This window comes from Sorex araneus, chromosome 3 (genome assembly GCF_027595985.1).
Source record: "Sorex araneus isolate mSorAra2 chromosome 3, mSorAra2.pri, whole genome shotgun sequence".
Classification (NCBI taxonomy): domain Eukaryota; kingdom Metazoa; phylum Chordata; class Mammalia; order Eulipotyphla; family Soricidae; genus Sorex; species Sorex araneus.
Genome location: NC_073304.1, coordinates 6,688,696 through 6,707,995, shown reverse-complemented (window position 1 = coordinate 6,707,995; position 19,300 = coordinate 6,688,696). Strand labels below are relative to the sequence as shown.

At 61.6% G+C, this 19,300-nt stretch overlaps 1 protein-coding gene across 1 annotated transcript in view; it reads right to left on the bottom strand.

The window, feature by feature from the left end:
• Window positions 1-2,242: 2,242 nt before the first annotated feature.
• Window positions 2,243-19,300, bottom strand: part of CLMN (calmin) — a 71,844-nt gene continuing 54,786 nt past the window's right edge. The window contains exons 8-13 of the mRNA XM_055133482.1: window positions 18,871-18,953; window positions 12,074-13,708; window positions 8,630-8,820; window positions 6,416-6,476; window positions 5,735-5,805; window positions 2,243-2,704 (exon numbers count right to left, since the gene is read on the bottom strand). Coding sequence (XP_054989457.1) covers window positions 2,536-2,704; window positions 5,735-5,805; window positions 6,416-6,476; window positions 8,630-8,820; window positions 12,074-13,708; window positions 18,871-18,953 — 2,210 coding nt within the window. The 3' untranslated portion in view covers window positions 2,243-2,535. The remainder of the gene's footprint in view (window positions 2,705-5,734; window positions 5,806-6,415; window positions 6,477-8,629; window positions 8,821-12,073; window positions 13,709-18,870; window positions 18,954-19,300) is intronic.

Sequence of the window (19,300 nt, the reverse complement as noted above, 5' to 3'; positions counted from 1 at the left end):
GCACAATAGGGGCTCCGAGAGAGGAGAAGGGCCGGGAGCAGCAGGCACCGGAAGTCGGTCACCACACGGGATGGTGGCAGGGGCGTCACTCTGCCTAGCCCCACTTGGCAGGGCGGGGGGGGGGCGAGATGCAGCCCTGGGGTTAGGACCTCCCAGGGACTCTGGCTCCGGGAGCCACCAAGTCCCAGCCCCAGCAGACAAAACTGAGGGGATGACAAGGCAGCGGTGAGAACTGGCACAGGCCCTGGGGGCAGTCCTGGTTTAGCCCCAGGCAAGCTCCGAGGGGGCTGGAGAAGTCCCGTGGGGTTGCGGGCATCGGTTCCAGTCAAAGGGCCAGGTCAGGAGTCAGCACGGGCCCGGCACGCTTGGGGCCCGGGGCCCACGCCCAGCACTGCCTGGTCTCCCGAGCACTGGCGCTCCCCAAGTGTAAAGGAGCACGGGATGGCATGCAGAAGGCAGCCGTGGGGAGGAAGAGCTCGAGGAGGGGGAGTGTGACTTCCGGGAGCCCACTGGTGTTCACGGGGCTGGCGCTGGGACAGCCGGGAGGGCACCTGCCTTGCTCGCAACTGACCTGGGCTCAAGCCCCGGCACCCCATAGCGTCGTGATCCCTGAGCACAGAGCCAGGAGTAAGCCCTGAGCACTGCCAGGTGTGCCCGTCCCCACTGCCCTAAGGAAAGCCTTAGAGGACCTGCCACTTTTTAAAGTTATCAACTTACTTGGGTAAGAGTTTAAAATAAATTTCTTACAAATGGACCGGGGCTTGAAATCTGTAACTCAGTTTCTTCCCGATAAGCCCAAACACAAATGATACAGTTTCCCCTCTCCCCCATTTAAAAACTGGTTGGCTGCCAATCGGAAACAATTTTGAGGCATCAGGCCAACTGATGGTTGAAACAAAAGGACACTGAGGGTTGAAACAATATTACAAATCCCCAAGGGGTAAGAAAGTCGCACAACTAAGCAATTCACATTTGGGTCCCTCTTCCCCCGCCCCTCCCAGCAGCAAACATCATGCACTGGAGCTTTCGTGTCTGTCCCTTGGGGAGGTCAGCGCTGCCAGGACACTCACACCCAGCCTTTGAGGGGGACCCTCTCCACCGAACTCCGAGCCGCTTCTGGCCTGGGGGCTCTGCTGCCCTCAGGGGTCGCCTTGGAGCCAGTTCCAGCCTTGGAGGCTGGATCTGAGCTGATGCTGCTCCCACCCGTTTGATCTCCACGGGATGGTGCAATGTTCCTTGGGTCCTGCTGAGGCTGTGGCCTCGCAGCCAGCTGCTCGGAACAAACCATCACTGGCTGGTGGCCGCGGCCTCGGTCCATCCGACCTGCCTCTCTGGGTGTGGCTCGACACGCAAGAGGCGCCAAGGCTCCCTGAGAGCTGGACATTCAACGAGGAGTGCCCAGGACACGCTTGGGGTGGGGAGGCCAGCAGGGGGAGTCACGGAGGGAGCCCTGGACAGGAGGAAGAGGAGGACTGGGACCTCTCCCCACCACCCTGGATTCTCCAGAGCTTTCTAGAAACTTCTTTGGATATGGACCGAGGAGGCTGGATACTGAGCCTTGTACTGTGGGTGACCGAGGCTTTCTGGGGGCAGGAGTCTGTGGGACCGCGCCCAGCGCACCCCACTTTGGCACGCCTCCAACTCGGCCCCTCTGTGCTCCTCCTTGGGGTGCTGGGCTGCAGCCCCCGGGGCTCGGGGGAGGACACAGAGACTCAGGAGCCAGTGATGGAAGTCGGGCGGGGGGGCTGTGTGGGGGAAGGAGGAGGGGCCCCGTGCCAGCCAGCACCCTGCTTTCAACCCCCTCTAGGCTGTCCCCCGAGAGTGTTTATTTGAAAAACAGGTCCGGTGGGTGGAACAAGTGGGGAAATCCGAGTTGACCTTAGTGCAATCAGAGCCAAAGTAAATGAAAACGCACTGCTCTGAAATTCTTTCCCTTGGGCCCCCCCCCCCCCAAGAAATCAGGATGAAAAAGCGCTTCCTCCACTTTAGCCCAGGACCCGGCCTTCACCTCCAGCCCAGCTCTGTGCTTCTCAGGGTACCTCCTGCGCCCACAGCTTCAGGTTGGCCCTCACAGGCGCAGCCCCTCACCCCTGCACGCATGAACACCTCCCCGCTTCGAGAAAACCAGGACAATTTCCTTCCCAGAAGTCTGCCTGGGGCAGCCCTTTGTCCCCCCGACCCCCGCCCCCTACCCCCTTGCCGCACCCCATCTCCCTGCTTCTGCCCCCACCCCCCCCCCGACCCTCATCTGAGAGGTCAGTGCCTCATGCCCGTCCGGACCTTCCAGCCAGTCTGGGATGCGCTGGACTCAGGTGCCAGCTAAGACCCTGCCAACGCCGATCTGAGTTCACAGCGGACAAGCAGCGGTGAGACTTACAGAGGAGAAGGGGTGCGGGCAAGGGAGGGAGGAGGCTCTCGGCCGCCTGCTCCGACGTCCTCTGCAGCCCGCACGCGTGCCGGGTCCAGACCCAGGGCCCAAGGGAGGGAGCAGGGCGGGCCCGGGCGGGCCCCAAGGTCTTTATTGCCAGGCCTCGCTCAGAGCCTGCTGACGTCGAGCTGCGGGAAGAGCAGCAGGCAGTACACCAGGAGCCAGAGGAAGAGGATGAAGTACATCATGTCGGGCTGCTGCACCAGCTGGGTCAGCGAGTCGCTCCGCAGGGCCTGGCCCTCCTGCGCCATGGCTTCCCCCGAGCTGGTGGCCTTCCTGCAGGAGGAGACACAGCAGGGCAGTCACTGGGGGCTCCGGGCCCCCCACGTCCCCCCACCGGTGCTGGCCGGGGGAGCCCCTCAACAGCCCCCACCTGCCCCTCTCTGCTCGTGCGGGCATAAGGGTAGGTGCCGGGCTCTGGGGGTGTCCATGCGGCTCTGACCATCAGCACAGATGGGCACCCGGGGGGCGTGTGAGCCTCAGTGGCTCGCCCACGGCCACGCAAGCACCACGCCGTGGCCACTCCCCATACCCCCCATCCAGACCTTTCCTCTAGTGCCCTGAATGCAGGGCCGGCTTTGGACCCCTGTTCCCGACACACCCCAAAGGGCAGAGGTCCCCGGCTGAAGGGAGTTTTGTTCTCTCCCCTGCTCCCTGTCCCGACCCCCTCAGCAGTGCTCAGGAGGCCCCGGGGCCACTCCTGGGGAGACTCGGGCCCGACCTCACAGGCCTGGAGGCTCACAGCTGGCGCCTGACAACGTGTGGCACTCAAGGCGAGCAGCACAGACGCCACCAGGGTGACCACCAGCAGTGCTCAGGGGAGCACGCAGTGTCGCGGCCTCTGAGCTCTAGCCCAGGCCCGGCAGAAAACACCTTCAAGAAGGCCTTCCCGCCCTGGAGCCTTGTCCGTGGCCGGTGGCGCTGGAATCGATGCTTTCAAATAAAAGGCTGGCTCTGATTGGGGCTGGGTGTCGCACAGCTTTCTGCTGTTGTCTGAGGGCCACACCCAGGGGTGCTCAGGGCTTACTCCTGGCTCTAGTGCTCAGGGATCACTCCTAGTGGGGCCTGGGAACCATAAGGGATGCTGGGGATGGAACCCAGGGGACCGTGTGCAAGGCAAATGCCCTACCCACTCCTCTAACCTGCTAGCTCCCCCCTGGATTTAGCATTTTCATCTTTTGCAGACGGCCGTGTTATGATGATGGCCTGCCCTTTGCCCAGCAGATAAAAGAAATCGTGGAAGGATGTGGTGGGGGCCCAGCTGAGTTCTGGGCTTCTGACAAGGAAGGGCGGGGGCCTGGCCTCATGGGAGGAGACCCGGCCTGAAGCCACATGGCCAGACAGCCAGAACCTGGGCCTCCGAGGGCACCAATGGAAGCAACAAGGCCTGGGCCGCGGGTCCTGGGCCAGGGAGGGGCGGGTGGGGGACAGCAGCGCCTCGCCGCGGCCAGCAGGGCCTTCGGGCAACCTGGCAAAAGCTGCTTTGCCTCCAAAGCGTTTCAAGAGAAACCCACTCCCGGTTGGTGATCACTGATTCTCACCAAGGCCAAGCAAGGTCAAACCGGGAGCACGTGACCGTTCCTTAGCCCGCGGCCCCAGCCAAGGTCTGGGGCACAAACAGAAGTGGCTGGTGGGCTGGAGTGATAGCACAGCGGGTAAGACGTTTGCCTTGCACGCGGCCGACCCGGGTTCGATTCCCAGCATCCCATAGGGTCTCCCGAGCACCACCAGGGATAATTCCTGAGTGCATGAGCCAGGAGCAACCTCTGTGCATCGCCAGGTGTGACCCAAAAAACAAAAAAACAAACAAAAAAAAGAAGTGGCTGGATGGTTCCTCCTTTCCCTGCCTGTGACCCTCGAGACAGAGAGGGGGTTTCCTCGGTCCCTCAGAGGTGGGAAGGGGAGCCTGGCTGCCCCCCTGGTTTAGAAGCCAGAGGGTGGGTGCTAAGAGTAGCCATGATGGCCAGGGAACAGTGGGGTGCTGAGTGATGCCAGAGGGAACCTTCTAGTCTCCTCATTAACGTCCTTCCAAACCAATTCCAATCAGTAGCAAAGAGGGGAGGGGAAAAATGGACCCAACTGAAGGGGAATGGACATGTCCAGGGCAGCGGCACGGGAGGCCCTCTCCTCTGCTCCCCTCGGATGTGAGCGGGCACTTGGGCCCACACGCCTGTGACCCCGAGCTAAGGAGGCGCATTCTCGCCTTCTTCCACCTGCCGCAGAGTCATTCCCACCCCGGCTGGCAAGGCAGGGCAGCGGTTTAATTAAATACTGCTTGCTGTTTAAACATGGCTTGCTTGCGGGCACCCGGGCGCTCCCCCGGGCACCCCTGGGGACGCGCCTGTCTCCTTTCCAACCCGAGTGTGCCCAGCAAGAGGCAATCTCTCTGACTCTAGTGCTCGTAAGCGTACGGAATACTTTCATGGACATCCTGGCTTGTTTGCTTTCCCTCTTCATGTCTGCTCTGATGCCATAAAACTGTAAAGTCACCTCAGTGAGCTTCTCAGTATTGTACCTGCAGTGATGACACAGAACCAACAGCGTCAGCCCGGGGACACGGGGCGACGCAGCCCGATCTCTGCTGGGGGTGTGGGGGGGGTCCCTGTGGTCTGCCGGCTCTGCATCTTTCAAGTGCGGGGCTCCTGACCTTGACCCATCTTCATTGTTCTATTCTGTCTCGTGGCCTTGGTTCTGGTTTTCGGGCCTCACCCAGCTGTGCTCAGGGTGGATTCCCAAGTCTGTGTTCATGGACCACTCCTGACCACCCACATGGGGGGGTGCTAAAGACTGAGCCCAGGTTGGCTGCGTGCAAGGGAAGGGCCCTAACCACTGTGCTATCCTATATTTCTAGTTTCTAATGTGGAGGGGTGGGGTTCGCCAGCAATTGTCGGGGGGCTGGGACCCACTCCTGGGGACCCGGCAATGTGAAGCATTTCAGGTTGAGAAGTGTCGGGGAATGAGGACCACATTAGGCACAGATGGGTGGACACAGGGTTTGGGGGGGGCAGCGGAGGCCCAGGGCCACACTGGGGAATGCTCAGGGGTCTATGCAGTGCTGAGGACTGAACTCAGGGTTCTGGGAAACTGTCTACTGGGCCACCTGCCAAGGGGGGCCATCTTCTAAGGCCTGCCCGGAGGGGTGAACTCATCACCATTCCCTTCACACTCAGAGCCTACTCCCCGCATCCACTCAGGCCACCAATATGTCATACACAAAATCCAGGGTGGATGAGGGCCACCCCCGGGAGGCTGGGGCTAACCCCGACATTGTAAGCACACCAAGACGGAAGCGGCAAAACCACCCACCTGTTTAACATTCGGTTCCTTCTGTCATCCACATCAGCTGCGTTCCTCAACTGAACATAGCTAAAATGGTCCTACAGTGAAATTTATAAACAAAACCCGCAACCCAATTAGTAAAGATGCCATCTCTGAAACAGAAAATAAAATGATTTTTTAACACCGAAAGCTGAGCACGCCATGCTTTTTCTCAGTGCTGTAAACATCTAGTTTCAAAAGCAAACTAAGCAACGTTCTCCGTTATTCTACCCTCTCCCCACCTCCTCCCTGCAAGAGTGGACCCACCACCCCCACACAGCGGACCCGGGAGCTAGGGGTGCCCGCACACCTGGGGCTCAACAGCTGAGAATCTAAGACACACCATCTCTAAATGTGATTTCTCCGGGGCTGGGGCGGGGGCAGGGCCGGGTTTGGCTGCATCTTACTGTTTTTTTTTTTTTTGGTTCGTTTTTGTTTTATAACAAAGAGGCCTTCGGGCTTTAAAATCACTTTATTTAACATCCCTTACTGCCCAAACTGGACATCCGATTGGATTGTGCCTAACGACAAGATTTCATGGCCTGTCTTCTATCCAAAAGTACAGCTGTTGCACGCCAGTAATGTCAGAGCTCTGGGCTGAGGGAGGAAGGGCGGAAAGGAATTGATTAGCCGGGGGCTGAAGGAGCAAGAGGAAAGTCACATACTAACCGATTCCAAAGACCTATTAGTATGCCGTCGAATGTAAATGCTGGAATCACTGTGGCTGGTCCTGAAAAGGAAACGCAGGTGGTCAATGGCGGCCCTCGTGCGCATGCTCGGGGGCGGCCACGCCCAGCCGCGTCTTCCGCCGGCGGCTTCTCGGCGAGGCATGGGGAAAGATGAGAAAGGTTATCCGCGTGTCCACCTGCACCGAAGCCGTGCCAGTCAGGAGGAGGGACACTTCAGAGACCCTGGGGGGGCCGTGTCTACAAGAAGCAAATACAAAAAAAGAAGTCGGGGAGAAAGAATTTTACACGGAAAGAGCAGATCACAATACTCTGGACTGCCTGCTCTTGGGCCATACCAGGTGATGCGCAGGGCTCACTCCTGGCTCTGCGCTCAGGGGACCATCTGGGATGCCCAGGTCGACCGCGTGCAAGGCAAGCACCAGACCCCACTGTACTGTCACTTCAGCCGGGATCACATGTTCTTAAAAGTGGCTGGAGGGGCCGGAGTGATAGCACAGCGGGTAGGGTGTTTGCCTTGCACGCGGCTGACCCAGGTTCGATCCCCGGCATCCCATATGGTCCCCCAAGCACTGCCAGGAGTAATTCTTGAGTGCAAAGCCAGGAGTAACCCCTGAGCATTGCTGGGTGTGACCCAAAAAGCAAAAAAAAAAAAAAAAAAAAGTGGCTGGAACAGCAGATGGTGGGATCCCTGAGGCCCAGGCTGAAAACTCTGGACCTGTTTGATGCTGAAGGGTGAGGAAGGGGCTGCTGACCCCCTAATCCAGCCGGCCTGCCTAGGGCGGAGCACGAGGACCTGCCCGGCGCCTGGTCTTTAGTCTGGCGCCCCTGTGAGGTGCTGCCAGTTTGTCTCACCTGTAAAACGACTTTGCACCCCTCCCCACCAGCTGGGCAGTGCTTGCACTGGCGCAGGCCCTCCGACACGTCTCCCACCCACCTTCCCCTTTCACCAGGGCAATGAATGCCACGCGGGAGCTGCTACAAACTCCAGCTTCGTGCCGAGGCGGATTCTGAAATCCTGGTGGCTGCCCGGCTGTGTGCTCCTGGCCGAGACTCTCTCCTGGAACGCTGGCCTCCTCCTGACTCTGAGTGCTACTTATCCCATGGATTTCGGCCCAGGGGGACCCCGGCCCCCCGCACACTACCTCCCTCTGAAATGTGAGCTCCCGCCCGCCCCCAAGGCCAAGGATGGCACTGGGCCCCCCTAACCCCCCAGCAGCTGGTCCCCGGGAAGCCCCGTGTCTGCCCGCCTGGGCACGGTCACACCAGGTCCACCAGGTCCAATGACCAGCGTGTGAGATGGTGTGGGGGATGGGGGAAGCACCCCCCACAGGCTGCCAAGCGTCCAGCTGCCGGAACCTAGTCGCCACAGCCAGGGAGAGGAACCGGGCATGGAGCAAACAGCTTCTGCCCACTCAGCTCGGACACGGCGAGAGGCAGCAAAGCAGCCCTCAGCCCTCCCCGTCCGGGCTGTTCCCAGGGCGTTCCAGTACCTCCCCGGCCCCCTCTGCTGACATCTGTCCGCTGGGCCAGGTACACAAGCTTGGAAACGAGGCCTGGGGGACCGGGGTCCCACACCCCTCGGGCGCCGGTCCCACACCCGCACGCCCACCACGGTGACAGAACGTCCCGTTTAACTGCGGGAGGGGGCGCCAGTGCTCTGCCCCCCACCGCCCCACAGCTCTGAATGCGAATGCGTGAGAGTGAGAGTCGGGGGAGACGTGGCTTGGACGCAGACAGCTCCGTGCACCCAAGTCCACGCTGGGGTGCGTCCAGCTCCTGTGGCGCCAAGGAACAGAGCCGACGGAGCAGCCAGCATCCTGTCTGCTTCCTTCTCCGTCCCCAGAGACACCCACCGTCCACGCGCCAGAGCTGCCAGCCAGCGGCGTCCACGTCATGGCCACGTCCGTGTGACAGTGATGACCCGGTGCCCAGCGCAGAGGCCAGCTTCACTATGAGGCTCATAACCAGGTTTGTTCACACTCTGCCTAGAGCCCCCCGGCCCCCACCTTCCACCTCGGTCACCAGGGGGCCGGCAGAGACCCCCCCAAGTCCATGGGACTGCAGGCCTGGGGGAGAGACGGCCATGGGGTCGGCCAGGGAGACCCAGTCCCGTCCCACGCTCCCCGCTCCAGTCACCAGACACCGAGGTGGGCGGCTGCGGACCTCTGTCCAGGGGCGGCGAGGGCAGCAGTACCTGGACTGGACTCTGTATTCACTGGCCTCTTCCTCCAGGTCCTCGGAGGACTGCCCAGACTGGGGCACCGTGAACAGCACGCTGTCCACGCAGCCCACGTGCTTCTTCTTTTCCTTCTTCTTCGTGCTGGTCGATTCTTCGGTGACCTTCACTTCTGCTGGCTTCGCTGCCTGATCCGCGTCGGAGGGTTCCTGGGAGTCAAGACGAGACAAGTGGTAATACCTGCACTGCAGGCCCAACACCCTGAAGGAGAGAGCGAGTAAACAGGGACTCCGCCTGCCACAGAGGCGGGGGCGGGCGGGAGGTGTGGGAGGGACACTGGGAACACTGGTGGTGGAGAATGGGCATGGCGGAGGGATGGGTACTCGATCATTGTATGACTGAAATGGAAGCACGAAGTTTGTAAGTCTGTAACTGTATCTCGTGGCGATTCATTTAAAAAATAATTTAAGAGGCTGGAGCCGATAGCACAGCGGGGAGGGTGTTTGCCTTGCACGCGGCTGACCCGGGTTCAATTCCCAGCATCCCATATGGTCCCCTGAGCACCGCCAGGGATAATTCCTGAGTGCAGAGCCAGGAGTAACCCCTGTGCATCACCAGGTGTGATCCAAAAAAAAGAAAAAAAAAATTTCCTTATAGCACAGCAGGTAGGGCGTTTGCCTTGCACGCAGCTGACCCGGGTTCGATTCCCAGCATCCCATATGGTCCCCTGAGCACCGCCAGGGGTGATTCCTGAGTGCAGAGCCAGGAATGACCATTGTGCATTGCCAGGTGTGACCCAAAAAAGCAAAAATAATAATAATAATAATAATAATTTAAGGGACTGGAGCGATAGCACAGCCGGGAGGGCGTTTGCCTTGCACATGGCCAACCTGGGTTCGATCCCCAGCATCCCATAGGGTCCCCTCAGCACCGCCAGGAGTAATTCCTGAGTGCATGAGCCAGGAGTCACCTCTGTGCATTGTCAGGTGTGACCCAAAAAGCAAAAAAAATAAATAAAATTTAAAAAATTGTTTAAACTTTTAAAAATAAAATACTGAAAACTAAATTAAATTTAAAAAAGAAATTAAGACCAGACAAGTGGGTCCAAGTCAGCCTTGAGACACAGCTCGGGTCCCCTTGGGTTCCAAGCCCCGCCCTCGGGATCTTCTCCCTACTGGCGCCTCCCAGCCTGGCCCTGCCCCCTGGGCAGGCTTCAGGGGCAGCGACGAGTGGGGAGACGGCCGGGGGGCGGGGCGGGGAGCTCTGCTCTGCCCGGGCACCTCGAGCACCTCACTTTCTCCGACCCCCCATTTCCGATCTGACAAACAGGGTTCATGACTCCCCATCTCTTACCACGCCCACGCTCAGTGCCAAGGGCCGCCCGCTCGCCCTACACGCCCACCTTCCGCTTAGACCTGGAAACGCATCTGGGCAACCGGGCGGGGCGGGGGGTCCCGTGGTGGTGGCCCTGAACTCCCAGGGGGTCACATCAGGCCACCACAGCCGAGGGAGTGGATCCTCCGGGGCCTCTTGCCGGAGGCAGAGCAGAGCACACAGTGCTCTCTCTCGGAACGCCTCTGCCCCCTGAGGAGCACTCTCACCCGAGCACCTGGGCACCCCGGAGTCCACATTCGGGGGAACGCTGGTGCCCCAGCTCTCCAGAATCCCTCTGGGGCTGGGAGAACCATCTCAGCAAGTTGGGCCAGGGCAGCCGGGCACAAAGTACCCGGGGGTGGGGTGAGGGGGGTGAGAGGGCACCAGGTCGCCTGTGCCCCGCCCCCCGGCAGGAAGGGACAGGAGGAGACAGGTGTGTGGTCCCATTTTTGCGGGGAGGAGGGGCTGAGGGCACACCTGCAGTGCTCAGGGCTCACTCCTGGCTCTGCACTCAGTGCTCACTCCGGCAGGGCTTGGGGGGCCCTCTGGTATGCCGACCACCCCAGCTTGGTGCGTGCAAGGCAAACGCCTTCACCCCACCTTAACTATCTCTCTGGCCCCCAAATCAAAAGACGGAGGAGAAAAAGATGCTGTTTCCGACCCTGTCAGAGGGTGGGGGTCACGTGCCAGGGAAACTGCCCCCATCCCAGGTCACAGTCGGGAGGTTAAACACAGACTGGCCTACTACTGGGGAGGGGGTGCAATCCCTCTCCCCACGCCCCTGAGCGCAAGGCGGATGGGCCTGTGTGAGCCCCGGGCCCTCTGCTGGCCCCACTCTGACGTCATCTGCTCCTTCTCCTCAGCTTCTCGGGGGCTGGTGTCTGCAGCACCAGAGGCAGGAATCCCACTTTGCTTCTCCCCGGCGTGGTGGGGGGGGAGTGGGCAGGGGCGTGGGGGGGTGGGTGCGTGGACCTTCCCATGGCCCCTCTGCTGAGGAGGCAGCGCGGGTAGGGGAGGCAGGAGTGACCCAACAACATGAGCTAAGCACCCCACTCACCCGGAACCCCCGAGCCGGCTGCCAGCCAGCAGCCCATAGGGTGGATGCAGACACCAGGCGTCGGGCACGCGGCTGGCGGCAGACACGGATCTCGCGTGTCCCAGGCTGAGGGTTCCACCCTCACCACTGAGCACTGCACCTGTGAGATTCGAACTCACTTCTTGGGCCCTGAGTATCCCTGTGGGCTGGACTGACGCCCGTCACTGACGCCGGGGTGAGAGAGCCCACGATCGAATACCGCAGAGACACCAGCCTGCTCCGAGCCCATGAAGGCCTGCTCTGACGGCCATCTCCCTGCCATCTCTCCACCCGAGCCCCACCCCGCCCCCACCTCCCCCTCTCAGGGCCAGGCCGGAAGGGGAGCCTCGCCTGGCCCTTCCGGCAGCTGCAGGGAGCGGGGAGCTACCATCCCCAGGGGCCGGGCTCGGTGTTGACCACTGACCATCACTGTCCTAAACGGCTGTTCTCCCGGCGCCCTCGGGAAGAACTCAGAGGCCTAGAATGGGCCTGGCCGGAAGCTCCAGGCTGAGCGTGGACCTGGCAGCTGGTGGTCTGGGCCCCTGGGCCTGAGAATCAGCACTGCGAGCGAGCACCTCGGCCAGATGAGCGTGGGTGTGAGCACTGCAGTGCCCCCCCCCATGAGCACCACGACCATGGAGGATGACCCTGTCACCCTCCATCAGCGATACAGAGGGCGGGCGGTGGGAGTGAAAACCCACGAGGCCCCGCCCACTGCCGAGGCCCCGCCCACTGCTGAGGCCCCGCTCACTGCCGTGAACCCCCAGACCCGGCCTCACTGAGGGGGCAGCCCCGGGGGAAGGGCCACGTAGGACAGACTCGGGTGTAAGACGGAAGGAAGACGCACTCTGGGGGGTCAGCACCGGCCCAGCCTGCACCCCAGCGGGCATCTCCTTAGCTTCCAGTCCCAGGAGTGGTGGCGAGGGGAGCCCCTACCAGCACCCCCATCTCCCTGCAGGGAAGGCTGGAATCCCGCAGGCGGCATCCGAGACCCCCAGGCCCCCTCCACATACCTGCTGGGTCTCCACAGGCGTGCTCTCGGGGGCCTGGCTTGGGGGCTGGGCAGCCGGGGGTGTCGGGGGTGTCGGGGGTGCGAGCTCAGGGGCGGGCGCGTCGTCATCGTCGTCATCATCATCGTCCGATTCCCCCTCCAGGCTGGGCTCCCGGTCGCTGTCGGGGGTCCGGTCCTCGTCCTGAACCCCGCGGCCCTGCACACGGGCCTCCAGCGCCTCCAGCCCCCCTTCCTCCTCCTCCTCTTGCTCCTCCTCCTCCTCGTTCCGCACGTCCTCGGCGCCCTCGGCGTAGGCCTCCAGCACGGCCGACAGGGGCACCTCGTAGTGCGGGTAGTAGAAGAGGTCGTGGGGGATGACGGAGATCTTGGACAGGGGCGGGGAGCGCTTCAGGTCCAGCCCGTCCTGGCTGCGGCTCTGCAGCGTCTCCAGGCTGGCGCTGCCGCTGGGCGGCCCGGGCTCGCGGGGGCTGCCGTCCTCCAGGCTGTGGCGCCAGCGGCCTGCGGACTTGCACTTGGCCTTCTCGTACACCTCGGCCTTCGGGGCCTCGGGCGCGGGCTCCTCGGGGTCAGGCGTCTTGTGGGCGGACTTAAAGATCCTCTTGCCTGGCTTCTCCACGGGCTCCTCCTCCTCCTCGTCCTCCTCTTCCTCCCTCTCTTCCTCCTCCTCCTCCTCCTCCTCATCCTCCTCCTCCTCCTTGGCGCCCCTGCCCTGCTGCAGGGGTGCAGACTCATCCCCGAAGGCCTGCTGGCTGGTGCAGGCGTAGTCGACCAGGTCGCTGTTGAAGCTGGAGGCCTTCAGGGGGATGCCCTCGAAGCCGTCCTCGTCCGCCAGGGCCTGCGTGGTCAGCAGCGGGACCTTGAGCTCCAGGGTGGCGGCCAGGACGGGGCTGTCCCGGGCGGGCGAGCGCGAGCCACTCTCTTCCCCCGGGCTGGCCGTGCCGTTCCAGGGGGGCGGGCTCGGGGAGCCCTGAGCGAGCCTGTCCACGGCGGCCACCGGAGACCCGTCCCTGGGGATAACGTCGTCGGAGGCCACTTCCGGTTTAGGCCTCCTCTCCTCCTCCTCTTCCTCCGCCAGCCGGGCGGCCAGCCCGGGGGCGGTGTCCGGCGGCCAGCCCGGGCACGGCTTCCGGGCCTCCGGGGGGCTCCCTTGGAAGCTCAGGCTCTGGCTGTAGAGCGAGTCCTGGCTGCACGAGCTGTCCTTGTAGAAGTCGGCCTCGAAGTGGACGGTCTTCTTAATGGGCAAAGAGCTGGACCTCCGGTTCTCCTTCCTGCAGGACAGGATGGAAGGTTCTGGAAGTGGCTCGCTGCTGCTGCTGCCGCCGCTGCTGCTGTCCTTCCCCGCCACTCCCGAGAGGACCTGGCAGAGGACCCGGTCCACGATCTCGGGGGGGCTGTCGGCCATGAGCATGTCGCTGTCGCTGCTGTCGGGCGGGGAGCTCTCCTCCACGCTGGCTGCCTGGTCGGGGACGAAGACCCGGGAGGGGCGCGGGTGCACCGTCTCGCGGCTCACGGTGCGGGTCTGCTCCCCGTTCTCAGACACGAGCAGGACTTGGCTCTCCCGCTCGGCCCGCGCCTCCTTGATGCGGACAAACGTGGACTCGATGGGGGCTTCCCTGTCTGAATCCACAGCCTCGTCCTGCGGAGACACGGGGCGAGACGGAGTCAGAGGCACGTGCAGGCGCGGCGTGGGTGTCCCCTCCCCCACCCCACAGACACCCCGAGCCTCCCTGGGCCTGACGGCAAAGATTCTGCTGAACCACAGGGACGCGGGAGCCACCAACTCGGGGTCTCACACGCCACATCCGTGATGAAAATGCTTAAAGTTACGGCGCAGAGAAGTCTCAATGCACTGAGATCTTCTCTCGCTTCTTTTTTTTTTTTCTTTTTGGGTCACACCTGGCGATGCACAGGGGTTACTCCTGGCTTTGCACTCAGGAATTACTCCTGGCAGTGCTTGGGGGACCATATGGGATGCCGGGGATCGAACCTGGGTCGGCCGCATGCAAGGCAAACGCCCTACCCGCTGTGCTATCGCTCTGGCCCCGAGCTAACATTTTAAACTTTCAGTTGAAAAGGTAACATTCGTTTCTATTTGGTTATTATTATTTTTTTTTTTGGTGGGGGCACAACTCCCAAGCAGTGCTCAGGAGGCCTGGGGGTCATTCCTGGCAGTACTCATATCTGCGTAGTAGCTGGTGTGCCATGTTCAGACCCAGCGGTGTCACATGGGGACCATCAGGGTCACTCTGGCGGTGCTCAGGCCTTGGGGTCACACCCTGCGGTGCTCAGGATGTCGTCTGGTGTCGGGGATTAGACCTGGGTTGGCACATGCCGAGTGTGTCCTAACTGCTGTGTTAGCTCCCGGCCCCCAACTTAAAAATGTGAAGACGCACAGAAGACCCACACGTGACCTGGGTTTGGACGAGCACGCAAAGACCCCAGCAGAGCATCAATGCCCACGACAAAAGCCACGGGACCGCCTCTTCGCAGTGGAGAAAGGAGTCAGGATCGTCAAGGGAAGGGGGGAAGGAAGATGGGCCTGACCTGGTTAAGTTCCAGGGTCGTGACAAAAGCCCATTTGAAACGTTTTCTTCGAAGTCTTCCTGTTCACGAGGCCAGGTGACAATGCAGCAGGCAGAGGGCTCACCCTGCATGCGGCGGAAACGGGTTCAGCCCTCCGCACCCCACGGGGTCCCCCGAGCCCCACCAGGAGTGATGCCTGAGTGCACAGAGCCAGGAGTAAGCACCCCGGTGGTAACCCCCAAACCCAAACAAAAGTCTTCCTTTCAGGGCCAGAGAGAGCTCCAGAGGCCTGGGTTGATCCCTGGCGCTGTGTGAACCCCAGAGCGCCACCAGAGAGCAGCTCCCCAGCCACGAGGGCCACCAGGCACGCTCCAAACACAAGACAAGGCAAAACAACAAAGATTTCCTGCTTGAAGCCAAAAAGAAGCCGCAACCCTTAGGGGTGAAAACAGTTGCAGGCATGTAACAAATGCATTTCCTATTATTTGCTTGAACAATACCTGAAGAACTGAAAAACAAGAATTAACAGGAATCAGGGGGCCGGAGTGATAGCACAGTGAGTAGGGCGTTTGCCTTGCACGCGGCCGATCCGGGTTCGATCCCCGGCATCCCATATGGTCCCCCAAGCACCGCCAGGAGTAATTCCTGAGTGCAAAGCCAGGAGTAACCCCTGAGCATCGCTGGGTGCTTTTTTGCAAAAAGCAAAAAAAAAAAAAAAAGAATTAACAGGAATCAGTAAAAGTCAACCTGGGATGGAAAATCAAACGCACAGCGGTAAAGTGACACAAGCGCAGAGAAACGGAGGAAGTGACGGGATGCAATTGTGGGGTACATAAGCACTTCGAGATACGCATCTTCCTCAGTGATTCGGGGCAGGGCGGCCAGGGTGAGCGTCATTCATCACCCCGAGAACTACTAGAACTACTGAGAAGATGCGGCACGCGGGTCGAAGCAGGAAGCCAATGAAGGAGATTCATGGAAACGGGAAAAGAAACCAATAATGCAACGGCAAGTTAGCCAGGAAGGACAAAGTAGCTGAGGCGAAACAGAACCCATGAGAAACAAGAAGAGGGGAGATGACACCTTTGCAAACGATGGCGAACACGGATTACATGAGGCATGAATGAAAGACCAGGGGCTGGAGCAAGAGCACAGCAGGTAGGGTGTTTGCCTTGCACGCGGCCAACCCGGATCCGAGCACAGAGCCAGGAGACAGCCCTGAGACCTGCCAGGTGTGGCCCCAAAACACACAAGCAAAAACAAAACAAGAGAAGAGCGAAAGAGCAGACCCAGCCGCGCTGTGTGCAGAGCACTGAGGGACGGGCATTCGACAGTGACCACGCCCACACCAAAGGCCCAGAAATCTGCGAGGTGGACTGACCCCCTCAGGAGCCTGGGAGCCACGTTGGCCCTGACCTCAGCTGCACGAGCTGAGTGAGACCCCCAGAGCCCCCCCTCTGCCATCCGGAAAGGAAGGTGAGAGAGAAGCTCTCGCATGCAGAGGAAGAACTGCACGCACACGAGAGGGGTCGGGAAGGGGGCTGCGGGCCTGTTCCCGGTGTCCCCTGCGTGGCTAGTCCATGATCCCCGCCTTATCGCGATAGCCGTCCTCCTGGGTGCTTGGCCAGAACTGTCCCTTCCACCTCCACCGGGAAAACGGAGATCGGAGAGGGAAGTCTGTGCAGGGCCACTCGGCTTACAGTCAGGGCTGCAGGGGGCCTAGCCTGCAAGCTCCTTTCCATGACCTCGAGGGCGCAGGGATCAGAAAGGACATCCTGCGAGGATGCTCTTGGTGCCAGGGTGTTGGGTACAAACGCGCAAACACACACACACACACACACACACACACACACACACGGAAAAGGGATGCCTGTCTGGCTCTATTCTTCCCACAAAAAGTTCACTTTTCAGATACAGCAACTGCGCCCAAAAAGAACCAGGGACAGGGCTGGAGCGATAGCACAGCGGGGAGGGCGTTTGCCTTGCATGCAGCCGACCTGGGTTCGATTCCCAGCATCCCATAGGGTCCCCTGAGCACCGCCAGGAGTAATTCCTGAGTGCAGAGCCAGGAGTGACCCCTGTGCATCGCCAGGTGTGACCAGAAAAAAAAAAAAAAAAGAACCAGGGACAGAACCAGGGCATCACCGGGAAGGGTCGGCGGTGAATGGGGTAGTTCCCCACTGTGCCGGCAACACCAACGGACACAACGGAAGCTGCACTGGGGCAGGGAGCCCCGAGGCCCAAGTGCAGGCTGAGTGGATGGAGGCCTGAGCTCCGTCTCCACCAGCACATGGTCCCAAGCACCGCCAGGCACTGTCCCCCCCAAACAGGACGCCCGGGGGGCGGCTCCAACTTTCCCCAGCACCCCCCAAAATAAAATAAGCTCCGTCCACAGAGCTGCGGATTTTGACCTCTTCTCTCCCAAGACGGAGGCGAGGGGCGGGAGAGGGAGCACGGCAGCCACGAGAGCGGGCGGGTGGCTTGAGGCAGCCCTGTCTCTCCATTCAACGAGACACAGTCACCATGCACGAGACAGTTATCAGAGTCAGGCGGAAGCCGGGGGCGGGGCCGCAGAGTGTGGGCACCTTGCCTGGCGCAGGGAGCGCCTGGTGCCAGCCTCGCTTACGGCGCTGAGCTGCGAGGACAGGTGGGGACGGTCTGGACGCGTCTGCTCTGCGGCCTTACCCAGGTGGGGCTTACCGGCCCAGGGTCCTTGCCCGGCCGGCCTCTGAGCCCAGCGTCGAGCTTAGCCTCTGCCCCCGTGCCCACAAGCACCCCACGGCTGGCTGACTTCACAGCCTGGCTACAGCTTCGCTGAGCGCTCCTGGAGAGGCCAAATGCAGAGGCTGGGAAAGGGAATTCCACCGTGATGGCGATCGCCCCCCGCCCCCGTCAGTGAACAGCTTCCGGGTCTGGCTGGGTATGTTGATCGGCTCTTCCCGCACCCCTGGAGGAAGGGTGCGTTTCCACTCACAGAGGAGTCGAGAGCAGCATGCATCAGAGAGGGGCGGCAAGCAGCCGGAGCTCCCCCAGCACCCAGGGGCGGCAGAAGAGGCATTTCTGCTCATAGAAATGGGAAAGTGTGGGGGCTGGAGGAATGGCACAGCACGGAGGGCATCTGTCTTGCCGGTGCCGACCCGGGTTCAAATCTCCAGCATCCCACAGGGCCTCCTGAGCACCCGCCCAGGAGTGACTCCTGAGTGCAGAGCCAGGAGTCAGCGCTGATCATCGCTGGGTATGACTCAAAATCAAAACCAAGAAAAAGAAATGGCCAAGTGTGAGCCCCCGGGCGTGAGCTGGGAAGCGGCGTGGGGCCGTGCAGCAGGGGACACTCAGTGTGACAAACAGCAGAACCTGGAGTTTTTTCAGCCTTGTGTTTTAAGGGCCCACAGAGACGGGGGTCAGGTTATCCCCACTGGGAAGCCGGGGAATCTCTGCCTAAGCGGCCCCGGGGGCGGGCGGCCGTCTGAGCAGCCTGATTGGCTCCCGCCACCACCACCACCAGCTCTTCCCCACCCGGCTCTTCACTTCACACTGCCCCAACCCGGGTGTCAGCTGACGAGCCAGCCGGCTTCTCTGCAACGCCGGGACAGGAGGTCCAGGGCCTGCCCGTCTCCTCAGGGCTGGCCCCCCACCCCCGAGCCAGCCCTGGGCGCTGGCTAAACTGCCCACGGAGCTACAAAGGGGTCATCGGCATCATCACCACCATCTCAGGGTACCCGGGCAGAGGGGCCCTGGCACCCGCTCCCCCAAATACTCCAAGTACATCGGGGGCCTTGGGGGCTACAGGGTGGGTTGGGAGGGTCACTGCCTCCTGCCATCTTCAATTCTGGTGGGACGGTGGGTGGGAGCTGCTCAAACACTCTGCCGGATGATCAGGGGTCCCGGCCACTGTGAAGCGGAGGGGCAGGCCAGGAGGGAGGGCGGCTGCCTGACTTCCAGGCTGCATTGGTGGGTTCCGTTTGGGGGCCTCACCCAGCAGTGCTCAGGGCTGACTCCTGGCTCTGTGCTCAGGGAGCATGCCTGGCCGGGCTTGGGGGACTACGTGGGGGCGGTGGGGATTGAAACCGGGTTCGGCTATAGGGAAGGCGAACGCACCCCGCCCCCCCCGCCCGCTGTCCTTTCTCTTCAGTCCTTCAGGGGCTGCATCTCAGCATCACTCGCAGCAGACGGGCACTTGGAACACACTGTGATGAGACTCGGGCCTTCTCAGCACACGGGACACGCGGCCCCCGGCACTGCCGCTCCCGGGTCCAGTGTCAGAGAAACACTTACGGGCTCCACCTCCGGGAAACGCTCAAGAAACTGTGCCACGTACGTCACGATAGATTGCTCATCCGGCGTGTCCACCATGATGTCTGTGAAGGGACACAGGGGTCAGCAGGACACGGCAGGGGTCCCACCGCTCGCAGAACCACGGGGCACGGTGGCCGGGGTCCCACACACCACCACGGGGGACACGCTCATCTCACACTTGCGAAAAGCTGGTGATGGTGGTGGTAGGGGAAGGGACGACGGCACAGCTGAGCCGGGTGGGCGAGCAGGGAGCGAGAACCCTTCCCGACCTTGCCAGCTCCGTCAGCCGGCTAGATGCTGAACCGGAACCCCACCTGGCTGCCGGCAGGACCCCCCCAGTGGCCGCACCCCTGTGGAAAGCGATGGCCCGTCAAACGCCTTCAAAGGGGCGTGTGTTCCCCAGTCTCGC